Source organism: Strongylocentrotus purpuratus, unplaced genomic scaffold (assembly GCF_000002235.5).
Source record: "Strongylocentrotus purpuratus isolate Spur 01 unplaced genomic scaffold, Spur_5.0 spur5_scaffold_15, whole genome shotgun sequence".
Lineage (NCBI taxonomy): Eukaryota > Metazoa > Echinodermata > Echinoidea > Camarodonta > Strongylocentrotidae > Strongylocentrotus > Strongylocentrotus purpuratus.
The window spans coordinates 31,531,918-31,558,484 of NW_022145600.1; the positions used below are offsets into that span (position 1 = coordinate 31,531,918).

A 26,567-nucleotide genomic window follows, 5' to 3' on the forward strand; every position below is an offset into this window, starting at 1 on the left:
GTGACATCCTGAGCAGGACAAAAGTTTGCAAGATTGCATTTATTATACAGTCTGTGTGAGCAAAGAGCAATCCATGCGATTTGTTGCATCCAACAGACTTTTATCCATTGTTTCATCAAGTAATGACAATTTCACATGACTGACTACAGATTATTTATGTTATCGCTATCATTTAATGGTTCTTTTTTTTTAGAAAACAAAAGAAAGGGACATTATGTTGTACTGGAACATTGAGCTGAATCCATGTACAGGGGGCCTGCCCCAGTCTCTACACTGCTGTGTTTGGGCAAGTTAGCTTTGGGAAGCTTTAACGGATCACTGGAAAACAAGAACAGTGTGGGGGAAAAACTCAAGTGACTTAAGAAGTAGTTTTACACTGCCCCTACTTGGCGATCACTACATAACACTGAGCCAACCGGTATTGCGCTCCCATGCATACATCCGTGCAGGCGCGTACGCAGGGGGTGTTTGGGGGGTTTAACCCCCCCCCCCCCCCTTTGGTATTTTTATGTGTGTAAACCCACCTAAAAAATCCCTAAAACCCCCCCCCCCCCCCCCCCTTTGGATTTTTTTTTTTTTTTTAATTATTTAAAAAAAAAAAAAAAAAAAAAAATTACCCCCATGGCTGACCTAAGAAAGGTGACCTTACCCCCCCCCCCCCGACGGAGCAAATTGTCAAATTGTCAAATTTCGAGACCAAAAAAAAAAAAAGTGTCTCCTCTTACCCCCCCCCCCCCCCCCCCCCCCCCCCGCTTATTCAGCGGTCGGGTGAGTTGTTTTTGTGTTGATTTTTTTTGGGACCAAAAAAAAAAAAAAAGTGTCCGCTTACCCCCCCCCCCCCCCCCCCGAGCGACTTTTTGGCCGGCGCGATTTTCAAATTTTCCTGAGTCGTTGCGAAATTTTGGACCTGATTTTAAAACCCCCCCCTTGAAAAAATCCTGCATACGCCACTGCATCCGTGTGCTGCCCTCTATGTACCTACGCATGAGCAACTTTAAAATCTTTGGGCATGATTGTGCTAATGCATGTATAAATTAAAATTAAAACAATTAAAATCTGTAAATATCAATGCCTTTTAGTAAAAATATTTCCATTGTGTCAATCATGCACAATATGAGCGAAATTAAAACAAATCCAAACCAATTAGTTTGGAAAATCTGATTGTCTCTGTCTCCCTCTGCATTGTCATCCCTTCAGCAGTAAGAATATGCTCATCCAGGTCCTTACAAATGATTAAAGTCAGTGTGTTCAATCTGCTGGAATAATATCAACATTTCTTGCAAAATGGATTGTGAGCATTTCAATTCACTTGTTCCTTTGAAGTGACATTGTGAGAGTCTGTTGAATCAGTTTCTGTCCTGTCTTGCTGCTCAGGCTTGTCCGACGGTGATAGAGCTTCCTGTACAGTGTGGCTTGCAGTTTCCTCGTTGCTCGGCTCGCTATTCGTTTGTTTGGTTTCTTGGAGAGGTTCAGGTTCTGATGCAGGCTCTGTTCGCTGTTTCAGTGCTGCCTGGATGGCTGACTCCATAGCAGTTTTTGATGCTTCGATGTCAGATGATGATGACTCGCTCTGGTTAAATAGAGAAATCAAGAAAATTAAACTGACTGGATGTAACTGGAGTGTTGTTCTCTTTAATGTCATTTTAAGTACTATTGGGATAATTAAATGCTTTAAAGTGTGCAACTGTTTATCATTCTCATTTATTGTTCTTAGCGTGCAACAATGGCTGATCAATATGGCATTATTCAATTCATTGTTGACCATCCTTACCCCCGCCCCCCTAAAAAATAAAAATAATAACTAATAATAGAAAGATTAAACGAGAACTTACCGTTTGAAGTTTGATCTTTATTTTATGAGTGTCGAGGAAGAGATTACATGAGATCCCGCCTTCGCGCATGCGCACATACTTCGAAGCACCAAATGTGACTGCTGAACCCGTAGAAAGATGCAGAGAACTTTAATTACCTGTGAAAACATAGGGTGGGAGCGGAGGGCATGTAATCTCTTCCTCGACACTCATAAAATAAAGATCAAACTTGAAACGGTAAGTTCTCGTTTAATCTTTCTATTTTACTTCGTATGTCTCGTTGAAGAGACTACATGAGATTTCGAAGCACAGCAGTAACGTTTGGCCGTTGTACAAAATACGTTTGAAAAAACTAGTATTTAGAGGTATAGATAAAAGATGTACCTTGTATCTTTTACAGGATTATTGTTGCAAAATCACTGTTGTGAAGGCTCCTTGTCCTTTCACTAAAGGTTTGTCGTAGAACTTTCTGAATGTCTGTTCGTTCGCCCACCCTGCCTGGGTGAGGATATTGGAAATAGGCAGGTCTGCTCTCTTCGCTGCAGAGACCGCTGCCGCACGTGTTGAGTGTGATTTATATACAGATGTATCAATCCCAGCAGCTGTCAGGGATTCTTTGATCCACCTGGAAATTGTCTGCGATGTAACTCTTTGGTGAGGTTTAGAGAAACTAATGAAGAGATAATCTTCCTGATTCCTCAAATTCTTTGTCCTGCTAATATATTGCTTAAGATAGTTAACAATGCACAGACGTCTGTCTGGCGGGTAAGCCTTAAGATGCAGCATGAGACCTGTTGAACCTGGTCTTGTCTGTTTAATGACATCGTCTACACAGAATGTTGCAGAACCTTGTTTAAGTTCCATGGTACTTAGTTTCAAAAAATGCAGAGATTGTACCCTCTGCGCTGATATGAGTGCCATTAACAGACTCAGTTTGAGGGTGAGTGCCTTTAGATTCAACGATGTCGCTGGCGAAAGTTTCCTCATGTATTTCAGGGCAATGTTGACATCCCAGATGCTTGTGTATCGAGCTTTCGGTGGTTTCAGGTTAAATATGCCTTTGAGTAGTCGGCAAATGAGTGGGTGGTTTCCAATTGTACACGTATTATCCTCTAACACGGCATAAGACGAGAGGGCACTGCGTGCTGTGTTGACTGCACTATAACTGGAAGTTCCACTCTGGAAAAGATTACTTAAAAATTCCAAAACAGTGTTAACCTTGGTTTGAAGGTGGCTCACTTTGTGTTGTGCACAGAACTGTATCCATTTCTTGATGTAAATGGTATACTGCTTTTTGGTTGAAGATCTCCATGATGCTGTGAGAATGTCCACTGTTTCTGTACTTAGTCCATGTTGATTAAAGGATCCCCGCATAATCTGAAACAAAGAAGATCAAGACGTTCATGTAAGGGGTGCGGTACATTAGAAACAGGTTGAGTGAGAAGGCTGACCTTTCTCTTTAATAGTAGTGTTCCCCTTTCATCATCGCCTTAATGCAAGGGAACCATGCTTGAGTTGGCCAATTTGGGACAACCAGCAGTCCTTGTGCCTTATCCATTCTAATCTTTTGGAGGCATTTGGGTATGAGGCAGAAGGGGGGAAATGCATAGAAATTGAATTCTCGCCAGTTCAGTGAGAAAGCATCCACTGATTCTGCGTTAGGGTCTGGTAGCCAAGAGACATACCTACTCAACTGTGCATTTAATCTAGATGCAAACAGGTCAATCTCAGGCAGTCCAAAAAAGGAAACTACCTTATGGAAATCTTCTCTATTAAGCATCCATTCGGTTCTGTCATTAAATTTGCGTGACTTTCGATCAGCTTCTGTATTTTCTCGGCCTGGTAAGTGGGCTACACTAATCCAAATGTCTCTGTCAATGCACCATTCCCATATCTCGTGTGCTACTTTGTTACAGGCAAGTGATTTGGAGCCGCCCATACAATTCAAGTAAGTGACAGCTGTAACGTTGTCTGATCTGACAAGCACGTGGGCATCACGTAAGTCAGAGCAGAACGACTTCAAACCTAATCCTACTGCCAAAGTTTCCAGATAGTTTATTTCGTTGTTCTTTGCTCTGACCAATTCACTCTCATTCCATCTACCCCCTGTTTCAACTTGCATGTTGGTTGCCCCCCATCCAGCTCCGCTCGCATCCGTACGGATTTCAAGGGTAGGACTTTCTCTTCTAATGGGTGATGGGGCCCTACTAGATAATTTGGTCCACCATAACAGTTCAAGTTTTGATTCGTCAGAGAGGTTCATATGTCTATCAAAGTGTCCCTTGTTTACCTTCAGGGCTACTGTTTTGTCTTTCTCTAGACTGCGGTAAAACAAGGGACCAAATTGAACCGCTGGAAAAGTGGCTACGAGTTTCCCTATGACTCGAGCTACATGTCTGATAGACGGGGATTTCATGTGTAATAAGTCCCGACAGATCCCAGATATGTCTTGGATCTTCTCCTCTGGTAGGCCAATTGTCATATTACTAGTATTCAGAATGAACCCGAGAAATCGGAGCTCTTGCTGAGGCTCCAGCACTGATTTATCAGGATGAACTTTGAACCCCAATTCACTGAGAATTTCTGTAGTATTACGAACTGCCAATTCTACCTGTCTCTTAGATTCACCCACAATTAATGTATCATCCAGATAACCAATAACTGTATGTCCCAATTGTCGTAAATGGGCAAACACTGGTTTCAAAATCTTAGTGAATAGCCTTGGTGCCGTGCTCAAACCATTAGGTAAAGCTTTAAATTGCCAGCATTTGTCTTGCCATATGAATCTCAAGAATTTCCTGGAGTTCTTGCTGATTGGGACCGAATAGTAAGCATCCTGTAGATCGACTGAGGCTAAATAACAATTCTGGGTCAGCAAATAAGTTGCTGTATGTATGCTATCCATTTTGAAATGTTGGGTCATAAGATTCAGATTCAATCTTGAAAGATCGAGGATCAAACGCATACTACCATTTTTCTTTGGTACAGTGAAAACGTTAGATAAGAAATCACCCTGCTGTCGGGCACATGGTTCAATCACTTCTTTATCGAGAAGTTTAGCTATTTCCTTACTAATGATCTCGGTTTCTGATTTATTCCTTTTATGAAGGATAAAAGGTTTAGTCCCCTGCAGGGTTTGTGTAACCTGATTGAATTCAATTTTGTAACCTCTGACCGCCTCTAAGATAAAGGGATCTGATGTAATATCACGCCATTTATGGTAGAAAAGCCTCAGTCGACCTCCCACAGGAGGGTCACTATTCAAATCTTTAATTGAATCGGGACTAGATCTAGATCTAGAACAAGAAAATATTCCACCTACCTCGTCGGGTATGATGGCAGCTACTTCCTCTGGCCTTGTCGGCTGTGCTGTTGCTGATTTTGTTGAGCGGGTGGTTTTCCCCGTCCCCGCCCCTGGCCTAAAAAAGGCTGGCGGAAAGAACTTGAACGCTGGTAAGAAGGTTTCTGAAAACTCTGCTTGCTCGGGCCGGCGGATGAAGTCCATCCTGCGTCTTGGAACTTCGAAAAGTTCTGGGGTTTGTAAGGGTGGTATCGCTGGTGTGAACGGTAAGCGGGCTTGTCTTGTTTTACCGCTCCGGCCGCCGCCCGTTGCTCCTCCTTGAGGTCTTTCATACGCTTCCCCAGGTCATCTCCAAAGAGATACTTCGTGACTGGGGCGGACGGTTTACATAAATGGCTGTACGCCTCGTTCATCTCTGGCTTGATAAACTCCTTTCTCAGGCTGTTCAATTCAAAGTTGGCGTTACAAATCAAAGCCAAGGAGTCTTGTTGTGTTTCCGTAATTGTTTGGGATGAGAGAGACTGTGTGAATGCTGACAGTCCTCTGGTCAAGGATCTTTGGACTCTTTGAAGTTTCAAATCCCGAGTACGAGAACGCTGAGTAAGATTGTCCCAGATTGCTGAGTTTACCTTTGGAGTGTCTAAATATTCACAGTTACTTGGGGGCAAGTATTTAGCCGACGTATCCGCAAGGACCTTGTCCTCCAATCTGTTCATTATCAAGTAAGATGCAGAATTAGCAATTTCCTCATCCACTGGTTCCCCCAGTCCAGTGGGGACAGCAAACTTAGCTGCGATGTTTGGGACACATGTGTAGTGCTCCCCCTCGTGATCTGATTCAACGTCCTCTAAATCTGCTGACTCGTCTGAAAAGTTGCCGCTTTGGGTTTGAGCGGGGCCGGGGATGGCCGCCACCACGCGAGCCAGCATGGCCTCCATTTTGTTCATGCGAAGTTCCATGGCAGAAACTTCCACGTTTTCGTCAACGTTGGCTTCATCCGGAGGTCTCGAGACCGTCGCCGGAATCATAGATTTAGGCTTCATAGCACTCGATCGACTCCCCGACGGGATATCTGATTTTTGCAAAGTCCTTTTCTTGACTTCCTTCTTTTTTCCTCGCATGCTCTTAGATTCACTAGGCGGGACGAGTGGTCCAGTGTCGGCTAACTCCCCCGACACGCACGACGCAAAATCCGCTGTGTGCAAAGACATAGCTGAGTCCGTGAAAATCACGACTCACTTGCGAACACAATATTCCTGAATCGTCTCAAAAAACGAAAGTGGGAGGCGTAGACAACGTCTAACCTGATGAGAAACGTCCCAAAAAACGTTTAAAAGTCCAGTAAACTACGTTTACAAAAAAAGAACTGATGATTTCCGATGAAAATGAAGTAAAAATGTGCGATGAAAAGTTTTAACTTTCCATTAACTTAGCTTGCGAAGACGACTATGTGCGCATGCGCGAAGGCGGGATCTCATGTAGTCTCTTCAACGAGACATACGAAGTAAAATATTAATAACTAATAACAAATAAATCTATCAATTAATCAAAAATAAAATAAATAATAATTAATCAAAATATAGTGATTTTATAAGTCGGTCATTGGCATTTACAGCAACAAAAATGAATCAGTCAAAAATAAAATGGGTATATCAAGCCAAGGGTTGAGACAACTGAAATGATCGTGATTCCCAAGGAAGTATGGAAATCAACAGAGGTGCTACAAAATTGATTTACATGCTAACCCCTGGGACATGGCAAAATGTCTTGGAAGGGAATGGTTGAGGTGGTATTAAAGAATAACAGTCAATGTGTAGAGGAAATGAAACAAACCTGTTCTTCCTGAGCTTTCTTCATCTCTGTAGCAGCTATCCTCAATGGATTCCTGGTCCCTACTACATCATAGCTGTGGAGGGGTAATGTGCTCAACCACTGCAGCATACTGATCATTCACATTTACATGTATTAAGGAAAAATCACGTTATTTCTTTACTATTCATCTGTGTATGTGTGGAAGACTATTAAACCAAGCCTTATGTAATCAACGTGAAAAGGGAATATGATATAAAGGTGAAGTCCACCCTGATATTAAACTGGTTTTAATAGAAGCAGAAAATGAGAGAGCTGGTCGGTGAAAGTATGAGCAAAATCCAATTAACTTTGTGACGTATCTTGCGAGGTACTCTCCCATTTGCTCTGTATAGAAATTTCATAAATATTCATTTTCTTAGCTATTGATGACAGAATCAATTCATTCATACAGGGATTGTATAGAAACATATTTACAATAATCATATTGAGGTCGCATATAATGATTTAACATTTTCTTTTGGAGAAAAAAGATTTCAGATTTTTTTATTTTTAGAGTACAGAGCAGATCTCCATAGCAATACACACATATAAAACTATATTACATCTGAATACACCTCATAAATGCAAATGACAGTTTCAGCAAGTTAAAATCAATGAGATGCCAATTTAAAAACCAAAAGAAACGACTGATTATATTAAAGGATACGACTTGTTGTACTTTTCTCTGACGATGATGTTTGGGTAGATATGTTTGTGCTTAAATGCCTCAATTTTCTCCTGTATAAGAGAAGAGAAATAAAAGTATGATTATTAATAGTTCATGAAAAAAGTGTACATTTTGAGGAGGGTTGCATTAAACTTAAACATACTTTACACACAAACAACAAAATCAGAATTATACATACCACAACATAGCCAGACATTCATTAAGTCATCTTATTTCACAAAACTGTAATCTACTAAATATTCACATAGTATTATAGGATTGAGCAATTACTGCCCTAAATAATTTTGAGATATTCAAACAATTACACACACACAAAAAAGGAGATATTTTGGGCAGTGTCTGTTTCATCTAAAATTTGTTGTATTCATTTCCATTTCAGTAAGACTCTGGCTTCTGGTCTCATTGTGTTCTCCCATAGTATTTTGCACTGATAAAGACCACTCAAGGGAAACATGTAAAGTGGTCTCTATAGGATTTCGAAACCACCTGTCTTTAAAGACCACATTTTTTTGTTTCCCTTAAAGGCACACTGTCCTACTTGTAGCTACTTGCTCCCTCTATATAGAAAACTTCCCCTTTCAGTGCCTGTTCGTCCCCCATGATCCTCTTTTTCTCATGTTAAATGAGAGCTGAGTTGATGAGATAACCACCTGTCCAGTGACCTTGCAGGGCGGTGTAATCCCTCCTGTAAACTACGGCAGATAAGCTTTAAATATGGTTTCACATTGAAACCTGTACTAAAGGAACCTGTACATAAAGACACCCTGCCTATGAAGTCTAAAGACCACTCTTTATGTTTCCCTTGAGCGGTCTTTGTAATTAGATTGTATACAGTTTGCACTTTAGCTCCTTTTTAATTAAAGATAAAGTTGAGTTCTGGTCATACGATTGCATTGTGAAAGAAAAGGTGTGGAATGGATCAGAAAAAGTTGATCATGTAGCATGCACTATGAACATGACAGACAAAGAAAGCGGACAAAATATACTGTTCCCATTCTACCCTCAACAATTGCTGTGGTAGACAAAGAAACATCCCTTCACTGCTATTATGTAAAAATGTGTAGAACAGGTGTCACATGCATATTCACCTGTGCTACTTATTTTTACATAATAGCAGTGAGGGGATGTTCCTTTGTCTACCACAGTAATTGTTGAGGGTAGAATGAGGAACTGTATATTTTGTCCGCTTTCTTTGTCCGTCATGTTTATAGTGATGTAAGTATTAGTGTCTACTGCAAGGTTCTGGAGTCATCAAAATCATAATAAATTTGGCCCAGTCTTGGTAAAGTAACAAGCACTGTGCACAGAAAGATGTATATGGGACTACACAAATGGTGTCGGGGCTAGTATACCATGATTTCCTTATCTTTCTATGCTCATTACTCAGCCAGTATACATTTTCTACCAAAGTTGTTTGGCAAATGTCATTTATGTGTAATCTTGAACATTCAGTGTAAGTTTCATTTGATTCTGTGAGAATTTATTTTCTTTTTTTTACCAGAACTCAAGTTTATCTTTAACTAGGGTAAATCAGATATCTTACCTTAGATGCCTCGAATGTGAGTGGTTCATGTAGACCATCATTGCCCCATCGCTTGTTATAGCAGTCATAGTGTACCTGTGAAACAGAATAAACAAAACATGGTCATGTATTACAATCTTGACAGCATGGCTCACTCAGTGATAGAGCCAATGAGTTGACATTTTCACCATTACCCCTTTCTTGATCGTTTTAGACATTCTTACTATAAGTACATTGCAAAATAAAATGAATCAATTGTCTTACAGCAGAGAATAGCTTTTAACATTTTATTCTTAGTGTACAATGTTAATGCTCTTAAACAGCAATGTCTAGATTACATACAATGTCTATAGAAGGGAGCTACATGTAATTGGAGCTCCCTGAATTGACCTTTGACCGGGTATGAGTGCGTGTGTCACAACTATCTCTCTCAATATGCTATGGTTTTAACACTGACTCAACAGAAGGGCAATGCTATGAATTGACCTTTGATCGCATATGTGTGCGTGTGTCACAACTATTTCTCTCAATATGCTATGGTATTGACACTGACTCAACAGTAGGGTAATGGTATGACTTGACCTTTGACCGCGTATGTGTGCGTGTGTCACAACTATCTCTCTCAATATGCTATGGTATTAACACTGACTCAACAGTTGGGCAATAGTATACATATACATACTGCTTCTAAGACCAGGCCTAGGCCGGGTGCCCGGGGAATGTCCAGTTTTGGCTCCTGAAATGCTCTCTCAACAGTACTAGGTGGTGTCAGACCCCGTACGACGGCAAGAACAAGACCTGGAAATACAGTTGATACAGCAGAATTTAATTTAAAGGTTATCTTCTGTTGACATCCTAAGAATATGATGTAAAAAGATACTTACACTTGTTTACCTTAACTGTTGACCATGTAGAAAAAAAGCTACATACATGTATATGACGTCAAGCAAATAAATATATGTACAAATTGATAAACAAAAGTGTGTAGGTGCTACATGTATAGCTAATGAAAGTAATGAAAACCAACAAAACATATAATCAGCTTTTATGGGGAAACATATCATTGATTATCAATAATATCAGTTCTAACAAATGACAAATTAAAGGTTTATGTGGTAATTACTCGCCCACTGCATTTGAACTTCAAAACATTCATTTGAAGTTTTCATCTACTCCATGAAAATTTAAGTTTGCTTTTGAGCTTACTTTTTTGTTAATAACAGGACTCTGATAAGAGCGTGTCAATTTTTGTTATCATCATCAGATATGGAAAAGAGCAACTATAAAGTTAGACCAACATACAAGTAATATTGCTAGAGGACTTACCAAGCATCTTGCGGATTTGATGGAGCATGAAGCTCTGACCTTTGACCTTTATGACGGCAAACTCTAACCCGTCGTCCACAAAGCCCTTTTCACATGTGAATTCCTTGATGTACCTATTGGCACTGGGATCAGTGAAGGCTCTTTGGAGGAAACAAAAGACATGGAGAAGCTCAGTGTAGAAATGAGGCAGAAGTAGGTCTTGCACCTTTGGCAAGGTACAAAAGTTTGCCATGACAGAGTAATTGTTGATCTGAGGTGCCAGCATGAGATGGTCTGTTAAAAGTTTGGCTGTCTCATTCATGATAGGAAGTGTTAAAGGCCGTCTGTATAAGTTTGGCTAGGTGGGATTAGACCACCCAGGGAATTCACTGACAGGTGGCTATCTCATCAACTCAGCTCTCAATTAACATTTTAAAAAGAGGATCACGGGGGAACAATGGTTACCGATTAGGCATTGTTTTCTATATAGAGGGAGCAAGTAGGCACACGTAGTACAGTGGGGCTTTAAAGGTTAACTTGGTCATCTTTTCTTCTTCAAATTGGCAACCCTTAAAAAAAAAATTATTTCTACATTGACAGAAACTTTGCTGTACGGTAGCATTTTGACAATTTGAATGAAAAATCAATGGTTTGGAACTGTCGTCAAGTTTAAAAAATGTATAACAATCTTAATACTTGTCCAATACTGTTCAAATTTTCATCCTATCCCGTTCGACATGTTAGATAGAACGGATTGACCTTAGACGTTGTACTCACTTTCCTGATGTAAAGTTGTGGAAGTTGTGAGTGCCGATGTACTTCTTGAGTTGTTCACCCACCTCTTCAATCTTTTCATCTGAAAATAAGCAACATGGGACATGACATGAAGGAATCTAACTCTGCAATACTTGCACTGAGAGAATTCTTAAATACAAGAGAACAGAAGTTTGGCCATCACAGATCGTTCACCTGCTGTAACAAAAGGTTCTAAGCTGTCTAGAGGATCTACAAGTATTCTGAAAGAGGTAGCATGATGGGTAACCTATTACTGGACACTTAATGCTATTTCTTTGTCCCAAAGAAAAGCTTTTGAATGAAATGTCTTGAAAAGTAGGTGACAAATAAATAAAATACAGATGAATGAAGGGGTAGTTGTCTTCAAACATGAACATTCCAGAAATATGACCTGCAAATGGGGTACACTTAGTTCAAAATAGCATTTTAATAATAACAGTGGGTTCTGATATAGCACTTTAGCCTGCCAAACCTGACATTCCTGGTGCTCCACAATTATTACCCCAGCCTTAGCATAGCTGCCATTATAGCGCTCTAGCATTTCAAGGAATTAATTCCTGCCAGGTACCCCTTTACCTCACCTGGGTTGAGCGTGGCAACTGGGATAAATGTCTTGCCAAAGACATTAGTGTCATGGCAGGACTTAACCTGTGATCCACAGTCCGGTGACCTATCCGCTTGAGGACAACACATATTTTACACGTACATGTATCACTTATTGTGAGTAATGTAGAAAAGTGTGTACAGTAGAATCGTAATACCTACCAGAAACTCTGTATTTCTCCAATGTGAAGTCCTCCAAGGGAGTGAAAGCAAAAGTTGGTATCAGGTACATGTAGGTCCTAAACTCACAGTTATTCTTGCAATTGAAACCACCCGTTGTCCTCGTCACACCTGTTGAGAACAAGATTGCATTTTACATAATAAATTTGCATAAAAGGTACAGGTAGGTTGGCCTACAATTACTTCAAATGTCAATGTAACCTATTCAGCAAAATGCACATTTTATTGGTTAGTTAAAGATAAACCTATCAATTTAAAAGAACTGTTAGTATTGCAGTCCACTTTAGAGTTGCAGCTGAGCCCCTCAGCGATGTTGAAACTGTCATACGCTCCCTGACTTTGTCTTAGGGCATAATGCAGTTTAAAATTCACTCAAGGGCAATAGTATAGATATATTTACTTTTATATACCTCACTTAAGAAATCCAGCCATCTGATTGGTCGAAATTGCATTCATAAACTTTGTATTTCTGTAAAATTCCCAGTAACCATGGTTAAAACAGTTCTAAAATCCCAGTAACCATGGTTACCGGGAAAATAGTTCAGTCTCCATGGTTACCCCATAGGTTTACATGTTAAAAAATGGTCTGAGCGATCAAGGATACCGTACGTGTGCGAAGAATTGGTCGGTAATTTCAATACAATTGAATCTTGATCGATCTTACCGACAATTTTTATCTTGCATTGATGACATGAAGACGAAAATAAACTTCCATTAAGCCAAAACAACATCTGCCGATAGATCTTGATCTAAGTTCGTGCCAATATGCATTGCAAAAGTAAAAGAAGGGCCCGTTTAATGGAGCAGCCGCGAAGCATCCACCAGGCGAAGCTGTTTTCAATCCATTTTAATGTATATATTAGAGAAAACTCCTCGGTGAGGTAACAGAGCGCGATGGCCGAGCGGTTTAAGACTGTGATTTTAGTTACATCACCTTCTGTACGCTAGAGATCGAATCCCATCTTCGACAAAAGTTTTTTTTATTTTTTATTTTTTATTTATTTTTTTTTGTTTTTTTGGGCATATAAAAGTATTAATGACTGCTTTAATATTCGAGAAATAGTTGTTTTTATATGCTCTCGGGAAGGTTACAATTGGGCTATTGCCCTTGGCACGCCTCGGGGCAATAGCACAATTCTAACCTTCCCTTGAGCGTATAAAAACAACTGTTTCTCTCAAAGCAGTCATTAATACTATACTATGAGAGGTATCGCCGTTTCTATAGGCTCAAGGGGTCGTTACATCCTGCTATGACCCCAAGGCAGAATGTAACATCCCCTTGAGACTATAGAAAAAGCGATGCCTGTCATAGCAGTAAATATATCTATACTATTACCACTGCAATCAATTAGTGTAATATCCCTCTCTCATCTTGCCAATATAACATAATAGACAGCACTTTTTTCAGAGGAAAGACCTACATATACCTATGCAGTAAACAAGAAGCAACAGAGAAACTTACCCATGACACGGATGACCGGTGGTAGATGCTCATTAATCCTCTCCATCAGGTTATCAAGCATGAGCACTTTGAGAGAGACCACCTGACCTGCAGCCGACACACCTTTGTCTGTTCTAGCACACCTCTGAAAGCTCATCTTGTTCATGTTTCTTCCACAGTCCTCGGGGATGGCTCCGGACTTGACCAACGCGTTCACTAGATCCTCCTCTATGGTCTGCACCCCTGGGTTCCTATCGTACAAAAGGGGAGGTTTTTTATTTCTAATCAATTTAAAAAAAAAAAAAAATCCACATGTGGGGTGGATTACCCTTTCAAGTTTCAACCTAAGTTGGTTTTCAAAGGGTCCACAACCCACACATATCTAAAAACACTTACAAATCATGTCAACAAACAAGCAAAGAAAGGTCAATAATTGTTTTAGATACTCATTGGATCTGAAATCTGAATTAAAAAAAAATGTGTTTGATTTACTTTATAAATGCTAAAATGGCAGATGAGTGATATCGTTAGACATGTGACAATTTCCATTTAAAGCCCGTCTGTACTAGTTTAGCCTCGCTGCAAGGTCACTGACAAGTGGTTATCTCATCAAATCAGCTCTCAATTAACATAAGAAAAAGGGGACCATGGGGGATCAACGGTCACCACTTAGGCATTGTTGGCTATTTAGAAGGCGCAAGTAGCTCCAAGTAGTGCAGACAGGCTTTACAATCTATCAAGAGTAGTTCACCACACTTAATTCTGGGTTCCAAAAATTCTGGAAAACAGGGTGTAAAAGTAAAGAGAAGCCATCCAACAAAGTACTACATATATCTATACTTTGTAAGTTATGTGAAAATGGATGTGGTTTATATGAAAATGATTCAACAAATAAGTTTGGGGCTTGACCATTCAAAGCTTTGCAAACAAGCAGAATTATCTTAAATGCAATTCTATGCTTTATTGGCAGCTAATGCAACTTAATTAAAATATGTGTGTATTTGCTTACCTCTGCATGCCGACATAGTTAGCCCCAGCGTATGAGAGAAGGATGGCCACTTTACGTTTTAATAACTTGCTTCGTTTTGGTCCATCACTGCCATTGGTGACGTCTATACTGCTGACACTATCCTGGAAATACAAATCAAATGAAATGTGGAGACAAGATCAATGTACAATTTTCTTTCTTTGTCATTCATTCAAAGAAAAGAATTTATCTTTTTAAAATATCTGTATATTGGAAGATCCAAGCAAAGCAGCTATGTGGTATTCGATAAACAGTCCATAACACAGAAACAACTCTTAGAAAACAATTATTTGAGAACAGTTTTGTGTATGATGGTGCTTGGTCTCATTATTTTGTTATTCATGGATCAACCTAAATTCGAGGGTTTGATTGATAGCTGTAATAAAAACTACATTTCAATGTTTACATGGTTAAGCGCTTCCGTTTGGCTCATTACCTTCAAGTAAATGCAACATTAAATACATGTAGTTCAGCACAGTCCTTAAAGCCCCACTGCACTACTTATAGCTACTTGCGCATATAGCAAACAATGCCTAATTGGTGACCATAGGTCCCCATGATCCCCTTTTCTTATGTTAATTGAGAGCTGCTGTGATGAGAAAACCACCTGTCAGTGCCCATGCAGGGAGGTCTAATCTCTGCTGGCCAAACTAGTGCAGTGGGGATTTAAATCTACATACTGGTACCTCCAGTTTCTGCATCTTGCAGTCTTTATCAGGCGAGTTGTCTGCTGCCCTCTTCCTATCATCTGCTGTGGCTGGTGACACGGTCATGCTATCTCCATCGGAAGACATCGCTGCAGCCGTTGGAACAATGTCAGCCATTTTGAAAGATGACACAGCACTTTTAACAAGGTTGTTCAATGCTTTGCGAATCATGGAAGGACACAGAAAGCAATGGAGTAGCCCTGCCGAAACCTGCAGGTTGGGAAAATGATCGAAAGAGGGCAAAGAATGAAGGGAAGAAAAGTAGACATTGCTATAGTTAACAACAATAAAATGACCAAAGTATTTTAATACATCAATGGAGACAAATGGAAGTATGTACTGTACACCCATTCCCCATCCTATAACAAATATACAGAAGGGTGGGGATGTGTATTGAGACACTTACCAGAAAGGCCTGTCTCTTTTGCAATTGAAATTGAAAATATGCATCAAATAGCATTTAGAGAAAATGAAAGTATGAAACCCAACACTTGTGAGCTAATAATCTTGATAAAAATTGTCAGCTGCTTAAACAAATTTTTTAATTACTTCACATTTGATTACTTAAAAGGAAAACGATCAGTCCAGCTTTGACAGTTTCCTTTCTTTAGCCATTCTCCCACGATAGTTACCATCTTGAATACTATAGCGATGTCAGAGTACATATCCATTGACCTGCACAGAATGGATAGAGGATTGCATAAAGACTGGCTATTGTGCAACCATACATGTAGAGCCATTGATGCAGATTGGTAGCCATCTTAGTACTCTTGCATCTCAAACAAACAAGTGAGAAATGTGAGCAATTCTTTCTGTCTTTGTCACTCTCTTTAATAACAGCAGATCTTTGTCTGACAAAGTAACACATTTTGCTAGCAAAATGAACTGCTCAACAGTTTCAGCCAGCTGAACTAATATGTGGTCACAATATGTGAAGAGAGAATATTCATTCATCTGAATGGATTACCCAAATTGTCTATAATTAGGAAATCATTGTTACAGGTATGTCACAAGGTGTACTACTCTAACATCAGTACATCATCATTGTATTATTATTATTTATTAATTAAAATGGCGACTCCCATGGAAGAACAGCTAGTAAGAAAAGTGTAAACTTTGGATATGTTATTTTCCTTGCTAATTAATCAGATACAAACAATTCAAGATATTTTTAACTGGCAGACAATTTTGAACAATATTATAAGCTCATGTTGTTGGGTTTTATTCTCTTTAAATACTTTTTCAAATATTTTTCAAATAATGTTGTCAACGTACCTTTTGAAAGATTTAAGGAACGTTAGATGCAAACCCGTTTTATTTACCATTTTAAATTATCTGTCTGGACGCACAGTACCGTATGTATGCCTTTATCAGTAAATGCTTTGAAACCAGTAAAGGCTTGTTAAAGGGCAAGTCCACTCCAAAAAGAACTTACTTTCAATAGAAGCAAAAACGGCTCGGTGTAAAAATGTCAGGGGTAAAAATGTCAGAGGAAAAAATGTCAGAGGTAAAAATGTCAGAGGTAAAAATGTCAGAGGTAAAAATGTCAGAGGTAAAAATGTCAGAGGTAAAAATGTCAGAGAAAAAATGTCAGAGGAAAAAATGTCAGAGGAATAAATGTCAGAGGTAAAAATGTCAGAGGTAAAAATGTCAGAGGTAAAAATGTCAGAGGTAAAAATGTCAGAGGTAAAAATGTCAGAGGTAAAAGTTTCATTAATTTCAGCGCTGCTTTATTTTCTTCTTTCTGTAACTTTTATTTACCTTACTGCCCGGAATTGGGACCTTTTGCCCAAATATTGCCGAGCGGAGACGGGGGGAGGGGGTGCATCCTTCGTAATGACCCGGCTGCCTCCCCCTCATATGCCTTTGTCTAAGCAAATGATACTGGTACACTGAGCAAACTTCTGGGAAAAAAGAATGTCTAAAATCGAGTAGTTTGGCCATGAACAATTATAGGCCGAGTTGTGGCTCGATGGTGTAATCACTAATAAAAAGAAAAGTCATCACAGCCCCCCCCCCCCAAAAAAGAAAGAAGAAGATAACATATCACGCCGTGAGTCCTCCGCCCCCCCCCCCCCCCCCCCCCGCCCCCACTTCACCGTCCCTTCTGAAGATTGATGGACATTTTAAAATGTGGCAATGACTATTATAAAATGTAATTTCCTACAAATGAATATTTCCAACAATTTCACTTTTTTGTGTGCTTGATACTTTGATACCTTGATACAAAGCAGAAAGCCGCCCATGTATCAAATGCTAACCGCACCATCACATTCCAGAGAAGCGCGCGCTTTGCAAAGAGTTGATCGTCGATCACTATTGCGGTATAAATAGTCTGGGAGAACATCAATAAGCAGCTTGATACTCTGATACAAAACAGAAAGCCGCCAATGTTACATCAAATGCTAACCGCACCATCATATTCCAGATAAGCGCGCGCTCTGCAGAGGTTCTGTTTAAGCTACATCGTTCTATAATTATTTGATGTGAGAGATCAAACACTGAAATTGACAAATATTTATTCATGAGTAACATATCAGAAACATAGTTTTACTGTACACATTTGTAGCATCATGATCAAGGGCGTCAATCCGAGTTAGAGCATGGGGGGGGGGGGGGGGACACAATTACATGTCACCTTTACAGTTACTTTCAAAATTATACCACGTTATGTTGCTACACACACACTCTTTCTCTAGTTATTCTGTTTCACGGCATGTAATTTCATTGGTGACCGGTTCATTCATTGCCTTTTTTTTTCTCTTTGACGTTTCAATACATTTTGAGAGAAAGAAGACGATTCGTTGTATACCGTTCTCGACTCTTAATCCTTGTTTGAATTCAGTTCTCCCCCCCCCCCCACCCTCCCGCGCGGAAGCTTTGACGTTACATTAAATTATTAAAGAACTTCTATTCTGACAAAACATGGGGGTACATTTCACCACCTGAACATTCGTGGGGAGGGGGGACGTGTCCCCCCGTCCCCCCCCCCCCCAGGATTGACGCCCCTGATCATGATACTGCTTGTATACATGGTAATATTGTTTGAACGATATTTGGTGCAGGATTTATACAAGGTGTGCTGGCATACACTGTATACGACAGTTTCCAGCAGGTACATATTCGTACAAGTCTACACATTAAACAAATGCATCATGAATTTTGCAGAACAAAAACGGTTGAAGTTGAGGTACTTATACTGTATTTCTCCCACGTTTCTTAGTCGTAATTTTTAAATATAAAGTTGCAGTGTTATGGACGAAACTCGAAAGCACATGACAAAATACCTGGGTAGATATGTCTCAACGTTTACCACTTGTAGGCCTACTATCTGACAATATTTAACATTGTTAAACTTTTGTAATAAAGTATTGATGAGGGGGGACAAAGCGTCCGTGTCTTTTTATTAACGTTTTCTTGTCACAACAGTCTTTGCTGGGATGGACATGAAGATATGGGTCTAATTTCTGAATTTGTGGAATTTCTGTGGGATCTTTATAACTGATTCCCTGTTGTATCTCATTCAATCTTAATATTCTATGTATATTTTATGGCCTACTTCCTCAAAACCAAATAAACATTAAAACATCAACCAATATAAAATATCGAAAAATAATAGAAATTAATATATGCAAACCTGATCACAAAATATAAGTTTCAAATTTATTTTCCATATTGTATTATCCTCAGGACATGTACGAAGTACAATACACAGTCATTTATAAAATATAAGAGACAAGCCCAGTAGCTTACATCTTGACATTTTGTGTGATAAAGTGCCGAGATATAATGATGGCACCAATTTTTCCCCCTACATTTTTTTTTGTACCTGACATTTTCTTTGTATCTCTGACATTTTTACCTTTAACATTTTTTCCTCTGACATTTTTACCTCCGACATTTTTACCTATGACATTTTTACATATGACATTTTTACCCCTGACATTTTTACCTCTGACATTTTTACCTCTGACATTTTTACCTCTGACATTTTTTTCCTCTGACATTTTTACCCCTGACATTTTTACCTCTGACATTTTTACCTCTGACATTTTTACCTCTGACATTTTTACCTCTGACATTTTTACCTCTGACATTTTTACCTCTGACATTTTTACCTCTGACATTTTTTCCTCTGACATTTTTACCTGGCACCGCAAAAACAAATTGAGCAACATCAGATGTCTAATAGAATGTTATGAATTTTTAATGACATGAAAAACTTTGAAAATCACAAGACATTTTAGCAACTCATTCATGAGATTTTGACGTCATTGCTTCACCCTCCACTAATTGCTTTCTTAATATTGATATTGATTTTGATAAGCTATTGATTATAGAAATCAATAATTATGAATATACAATATTCAGAAAATAGTATCAATTCTTCAAAGTTCTCAAAAGATTTAGGGAAATATCATGCATGCAATTTGATACAAATCATATATCATGGGCAAAGGCATGGGAAATCGAGTTTTGGGAATAAAATATAAAGCAATTGAAAATAGTGAGGCAATGACGTCACAGTCTGATAACCAAATTGGCAATTTGTGTAGTGATTTTTTAATTCCACATTTCTGCATACTTCGTTAGTCATCCAATTTTACTCGACTTTTTTTGCTCTGTTTCTCTTGTTTTTCTGCATCTATTAAAGGCAATTATTTTTGGAGTAGACTTAACCTTTTATACGACCGCAGCTGCGTCACAAAGAGTATTCCAAGTAATACTTATTTATTTGTTTTATTTAGGGGGGGGGGGGGTTTATTGCTTTATGTTGTTTATTCTTGTTTTTGTTCAATGATGAATACAAATAAACCTAGAAATATGGATAATTGGCTCCTTTGTATATTGTATGTGCATTGTAAATGTATAATTTCATGGTTGATGGAACGCTAATGGGCCAAGACTTACTCAAAATCAAGAAGAAAGAGTATACAGTAATGTATTATGTAGTGGCAGTGGATTGTTGGATGTGAAGACTTATTTTACTGCTACGTGTTCTGTATTTGCTATGTCAAGGCAGTTCGTCAAAACTGCTTTGGATTTTGAATCACAACTTTCTAAAATTGAAAAGAAATGATTGAAAAACCATGTATTTGGTGGCTTAGAATTGAACTTTATTTCACATGATGGACAGACATGGCATTGATACCAACAACAACAAATAACAAGAATACCATACAGATACCAGTTGTGGTGAAGATTTGCTGTTGCATACTTTTCAAAAAGTATACATATAAGGAATGGTTGATCATTTGACAGCAAAAATACAAGGTAACATATTTTTCATTATACAATGCAATTTAGCAAATATTGTGAACACTATATGTAGCTTCACCAGAGTCGACCAAATGTTAACAATAGCCCATAAAAAAAAACCTAAAAGTTGCTATGTCAGACGTGCTGTAGCATCACCAGGAAAAGTAAGGTAATTGAGGTAATATTGTATGAAAGAGTGCAATTCTTTTGTGAGCATGTGCTGAGCTGGGAAGTTACATACCACCAGACCTGCAACCTCTGGAGTTCAAAAACTGTATTCTTTAATCCCCCAATTGTATTTTACTGAAAAAATTTATATTCTTAAAAATAAACACGGACTGTTACGCGGATGAACGCATTTTATAGTTTCCTACATACAGGAAGAAATTTTTGTATGGATCATTGGTTGAATATGTATGACTGGTGTGTTCCAATGAACATCCCCAAACTGCAGATGTGAGATGCGACTAAATCGTACTGGTTGGCAGATTTGTACCACTGTCTCTTGTCAATTCACTTTTGATTAACAGATGACATCACAAGATGAATGAGATCTGGAGCATTTTTTTAGGGTGAAGCTTGGCAGGTCTGAGAAATTATTAAAAAAATATCCAAAAATCTATGAAATATATTTAGATGTTTTAATAACAAAATATGAGTTGTATGCAGCCCTGCACATCAACATGAATCAACTTATATTTGGATGTCATCCAACCTTTAAGCAAGACTAAAAAAGATCAGTATGCTTTTTGTACAAATAGGGTTTCATTTGTGCAATGAGAGTGAAAGAAATAAATTTGCCCAAACTACAATTGGGGAAAATTAAATCATATAAGTTGAAGAAAATTCAAAAGATATTATGTTACAACAATCATTGAAATAAGAACTTTATGAAAATTATCTATGGCAATATTGGCCTAAAAGGTAAATCACTTTTTTTTTAATGTTAAACAAAACCATTTTCATTACTGATATTTTCTACAAGTAGTTTAAATCTTTGTACATCACAGGCCAAGCTTTATCTAGATTCCACTTAGTTTGTTTACACATTATTTTAGTGTACATTTCATAAGACTACATGATATTTGCTTGTAAATTTCATCATGATATACAAGTACATGTACACTGTACATGCATTATCACAAAAATATACAAAACTACCACTAAAAGAATCATTGCCTTATCCCACCCAATATTTCTGCATTATATACAAGGTAACATAAATATGGATCTTAACAACAAAAAAAAAATCAAATATACTTCCCAAAAGTAAAATAATTCATTGAGCATGTGTATTATGTGTGGGTGTAGGCCATTGGCATCCACAAATAAGTTTGCTTGAAAAAATTACATTTTATGCATTTTTTTTTTTGATATGTTATTTTCCTTGCTAATTAATCAGATACAAACAATTTCAAGATATTTTTAACTGGCAGACAATTTTGAACAATATTATAAGCTCATGTTGTTGGGTTTTATTCTCTTTAAATACTTTTTCAAATATTTTTCAAATAATGTTGTCAACGTACCTTTTGAAAGATTTAAGGAACGTTAGATGCAAACCCGTTTTATTTACCATTTTAAATTATCTGTCTGGACGCACAGTACCGTATGTATGCCTTTATCAGTAAATGCTTTGAAACCAGTAAAGGCTTGTTAAAGGGCAAGTCCACTCCAAAAAGAACTTACTTTCAATAGAAGCAAAACGGCTCGGTGTAAAATGTCAGAGGTAAAAATGTCAGAGGAAAAATGTCAGAGGTAAAAATGTCAGAGGTAAAAATGTCAGAGGTAAAAATGTCAGAGGTAAAAATGTCAGAGAAAAAAATGTCAGAGGAAAAATGTCAGAGGAATAAATGTCAGAGGTAAAAATGTCAGAGGTAAAAATGTCAGAGGTAAAAATGTCAGAGGTAAAAATGTCAGAGGTAAAAATGTCAGAGGTAAAAGTTTCATTAATTTCAGCGCTGCTTTATTTTCTTCTTTCTGTAACTTTTATTTACCTTACTGCCCGGAATTGGGACCTTTTGCCCAAATATTGCCGAGCGGAGACGGGGGAGGGGGTGCATCCTTCGTAATGACCCGGCTGCCTCCCCCTCATATGCCTTTGTCTAAGCAAATGATACTGGTACACTGAGCAAACTTCTGGAAAAAAAATGTCTAAAATCGAGTAGTTTGGCCATGAACAATTATAGGCCGAGTTGTGGCTCGATGGTGTAATCACTAAATAAAAAGAAAAGTCATCACAGCCCCCCCCCCCCCCAAAAAAAAGAAAGAAGAAGATAACATATCACGCCGTGAGTCCCCCCCCCCCCCCCCCCCCCCCCCCCCCCCCCCCCCCACTTCACCGTCCCTTCTGAAGATTGATGGACATTTTAAAATGTGGCAATGACTATTATAAAATGTAATTTCCTACAAATGAATATTTCCAACAATTTCACTTTTTTGTGTGCTTGATACTTTGATACCTTGATACAAAGCAGAAAGCCGCCCATGTATCAAATGCTAACCGCACCATCACATTCCAGAGAGTGCGCGCTTTGCAAAGAGTTGATCGTCGATCACTATTGCGGTATAAATAGTCTGGGAGAACATCAATAAGCAGCTTGATACTCTGATACAAAACAGAAAGCCGCCAATGTTACATCAAATGCTAACCGCACCATCATATTCCAGATAAGCGCGCGCTCTGCAGAGGTTCTGTTTAAGCTACATCGTTCTATAATTATTTGATGTGAGAGATCAAACACTGAAATTGACAAATATTTATTCATGAGTAACATATCAGAAACATAGTTTTACTGTACACATTTGTAGCATCATGATCAAGGGCGTCAATCCGAGTTAGAGCATGGGGGGGGGGGGACACAATTACATGTCACCTTTACAGTTACTTTCAAAATTATACCACGTTATGTTGCTACACACACACTCTTTCTCTAGTTATTCTGTTTCACGGCATGTAATTTCATTGGTGACCGGTTCATTCATTGCCTTTTTTTTATCTTTGACGTTTCAATACATTTTGAGAGAAAGAAGACGATTCGTTGTATACCGTTCTCGACTCTTAATCCTTGTTTGAATTCAGTTCTCCCCCCCCCCCCCCACCCTCCCGCGCGGAAGCTTTGACGTTACATTAAATTATTAAAGAACTTCTATTCTGACAAAACATGGGGGGTACATTTCACCACCTGAACATTCGTGGGGAGGGGGGACGTGTCCCCCCGTCCCCCCCCCCCCCAGGATTGACGCCCCTGATCATGATACTGCTTGTATACATGGTAATATTGTTTGAACGATATTTGGTGCAGGATTTATACAAGGTGTGCTGGCATACACTGTATACGACAGTTTCCAGCAGGTACATATTCGTACAAGTCTACACATTAAACAAAATGCATCATGAATTTTGCAGAACAAAAACGGTTGAAGTTGAGGTACTTATACTGTATTTCTCCCACGTTTCTTAGTCGTAATTTTTAAATATAAAGTTGCAGTGTTATGGACGAAACTCGAAAGCACATGACAAAATACCTGGGTAGATATGTCTCAACGTTTACCACTTGTAGGCCTACTATCTGACAATATTTAACATTGTTAAACTTTTGTAATAAAGTATTGATGAGGGGGGACAAAGCGTCCGTGTCTTTTTATTAACGTTTTCTTGTCACAACAGTCTTTGCTGGGATGGACATGAAGATGGGTCTAATTTCTGAATTTGTGGAATTTCTGAGCGATCTTTATAACTGATTCCCTGTTGTATCTCATTCAATCTTAATATTCTATGTATATTTCATGGCCTACTTCCTCAAAACCAAATAAACATTAAAACATCAACCAATATAAAATATCGAAAAATAATAGAAATTAATATATGCAAACCTGATCACAAAATATAAGTTTCAAATTTATTTTCCATATTGTATTATCCTCAGGACATGTACGAAGTACAATACACAGTCATTTATAAAATATAAGAGACAAGCCCAGTAGCTTACATCTTGACATTTTGTGTGATAAAGTGCCGAGATATAATGATGGCACCAATTTTTCCCCCTACATTTTTTTTTGTACCTGACATTTTCTTTGTATCTCTGACATTTTTACCTTTAACATTTTTTCCTCTGACATTTTTACCTCTGACATTTTTACCTATGACATTTTTACATATGACATTTTTACCCCTGACATTTTTACCTCTGACATTTTTACCTCTGACATTTTTACCTCTGACATTTTTTCCTCTGACATTTTTACCCCTGACATTTTTACCTCTGACATTTTTACCTCTGACATTTTTACCTCTGACATTTTTACCTCTGACATTTTTACCTCTGACATTTTTACCTCTGACATTTTTACCTCTGACATTTTTACCTCTGACATTTTTTCCTCTGACATTTTTACCTGGCACCGCAAAAACAAATTGAGCAACATCAGATGTCTAATAGAATGTTATGAATTTTTAATGACATGAAAAACTTTGAAAATCACAAGACATTTTAGCAACTCATTCATGAGATTTTGACGTCATTGCTTCACCCTCCACTAATTGCTTTCTTAATATTGATATTGATTTTGATAAGCTATTGATTATAGAAATCAATAATTATGAATATACAATATTCAGAAAATAGTATCAATTCTTCAAAGTTCTCAAAAGATTTAGGGAAATATCATGCATGCAATTTGATACAAATCATATATCATGGGCAAAGGCATGGGGAAATCGAGTTTTGGGGAATAAAAATATAAAGCAATTGAAAAATAGTGAGGCAATGACGTCACAGTCTGATAACCAAATTGGCAATTTGTGTAGTGATTTTTTAAATTCCACATTTCTGCATACTTCGTTAGTCATCCAATTTTACTCGACTTTTTTTGCTCTGTTTCTCTTGTTTTTCTGCATCTATTAAAGGCAAATTATTTTTGGAGTAGACTTAACCTTTTATACGACCGGCAGCTGCGTCACAAAGAGTATTCCAAGTAATACTTATTTATTTGTTTTATTTAGGGGGGGGGGGTTTATTGCTTTATGTTGTTTATTCTTGTTTTTGTTCAATGATGAATACAAATAAACCTAGAAATATGGATAATTGGCTCCTTTGTATATTGTATGTGCATTGTAAATGTATAATTTCATGGGTTGATGGAACGCTAATGGGCCAAGACTTACTCAAAATCAAGAAGAAAGAGTATACAGTAATGTATTATGTAGTGGCAGTGGATTGTTGGATGTGAAGACTTATTTTACTGCTACGTGTTCTGTATTTGCTATGTCAAGGCAGTTCGTCAAAACTGCTTTGGATTTTGAATCACAACTTTCTAAAATTGAAAAGAAATGATTGAAAAACCATGTATTTGGTGGCTTAGAATTGAACTTTATTTCACATGATGGACAGACATGGCATTGATACCAACAACAACAAATAACAAGAATACCATACAGATACCAGTTGTGGTGAAGATTTGCTGTTGCATACTTTTCAAAAAGTATACATATAAGGAATGGTTGATCATTTGACAGCAAAAATACAAGGTAACATATTTTTCATTATACAATGCAATTTAGCAAATATTGTGAACACTATATGTAGCTTCACCAGAGTCGACCAAATGTTAACAATAGCCCATAAAAAAAAACCTAAAAGTTGCTATGTCAGACGTGCTGTAGCATCACCAGGAAAAGTAAGGTAATTGAGGTAATATTGTATGAAAGAGTGCAATTCTTTTGTGAGCATGTGCTGAGCTGGGAAGTTACATACCACCAGACCTGCCAACCTCTGGAGTTCAAAAACTGTATTCTTTAATCCCCCAAATTGTATTTTACTGAAAAAATTTATATTCTTAAAAATAAACACGGACTGTTACGCGGATGAACGCATTTTATAGTTCCTACATACAGGAAGAAATTTTTGTATGGATCATTGGTTGAATATGTATGACTGGTGTGTTCCAATGAACATCCCCAAACTGCAGATGTGAGATGCGACTAAATCGTACTGGTTGGCAGATTTGTACCACTGTCTCTTGTCAATTCACTTTTGATTAACAGATGACATCACAAGATGAATGAGATCTGG

At 38.1% G+C, this 26,567-nt stretch overlaps 3 protein-coding genes across 3 annotated transcripts in view; all 3 read right to left on the bottom strand.

Moving 5' to 3' along the window:
* Window positions 1-961: 961 nt before the first annotated feature.
* LOC591551 (tRNA pseudouridine synthase A) overlaps window positions 962-26,567 on the bottom strand; it is a 31,120-nt gene continuing 5,514 nt past the window's right edge. The window contains exons 2-12 of the mRNA XM_030986196.1: window positions 15,205-15,441; window positions 14,507-14,628; window positions 13,519-13,748; window positions 12,039-12,167; window positions 11,256-11,334; window positions 10,500-10,639; window positions 9,856-9,971; window positions 9,195-9,269; window positions 7,631-7,701; window positions 6,946-7,054; window positions 962-1,570 (exon numbers count right to left, since the gene is read on the bottom strand). Coding sequence (XP_030842056.1) covers window positions 1,301-1,570; window positions 6,946-7,054; window positions 7,631-7,701; window positions 9,195-9,269; window positions 9,856-9,971; window positions 10,500-10,639; window positions 11,256-11,334; window positions 12,039-12,167; window positions 13,519-13,748; window positions 14,507-14,628; window positions 15,205-15,402 — 1,539 coding nt within the window. The 5' untranslated portion in view covers window positions 15,403-15,441 and the 3' untranslated portion in view covers window positions 962-1,300. The remainder of the gene's footprint in view (window positions 1,571-6,945; window positions 7,055-7,630; window positions 7,702-9,194; window positions 9,270-9,855; window positions 9,972-10,499; window positions 10,640-11,255; window positions 11,335-12,038; window positions 12,168-13,518; window positions 13,749-14,506; window positions 14,629-15,204; window positions 15,442-26,567) is intronic.
* On the bottom strand, window positions 3,093-6,602 carry LOC100892194. Its single transcript, XM_030986198.1, has 2 exons — window positions 5,134-6,602; window positions 3,093-3,188 (listed from the first exon to the last, which is right to left on the bottom strand). The coding sequence occupies exon 1, from the start codon at window positions 6,321-6,323 to the stop codon at window positions 5,154-5,156; it is 1,170 nt and encodes a 389-aa protein (XP_030842058.1). The 5' UTR covers window positions 6,324-6,602; the 3' UTR covers window positions 3,093-3,188; window positions 5,134-5,153.
* On the bottom strand, window positions 3,200-5,081 carry LOC115924231. The gene has a single exon (XM_030986197.1). It carries the CDS (start codon window positions 4,774-4,776, stop codon window positions 3,271-3,273), a length of 1,506 nt encoding a protein of 501 aa, XP_030842057.1. The 5' UTR covers window positions 4,777-5,081; the 3' UTR covers window positions 3,200-3,270.

What these genes read in the sequence shown, in the direction of transcription:
- LOC115924231 (XM_030986197.1), bottom strand. Translation starts at nt 4,776, where the DNA reads ATGCGTTTGATCCTCGATCTTTCAAGATTGAATCTGAATCTTATGACC.
- LOC100892194 (XM_030986198.1), bottom strand. Translation starts at nt 6,323, where the DNA reads ATGTCTTTGCACACAGCGGATTTTGCGTCGTGCGTGTCGGGGGAGTTA.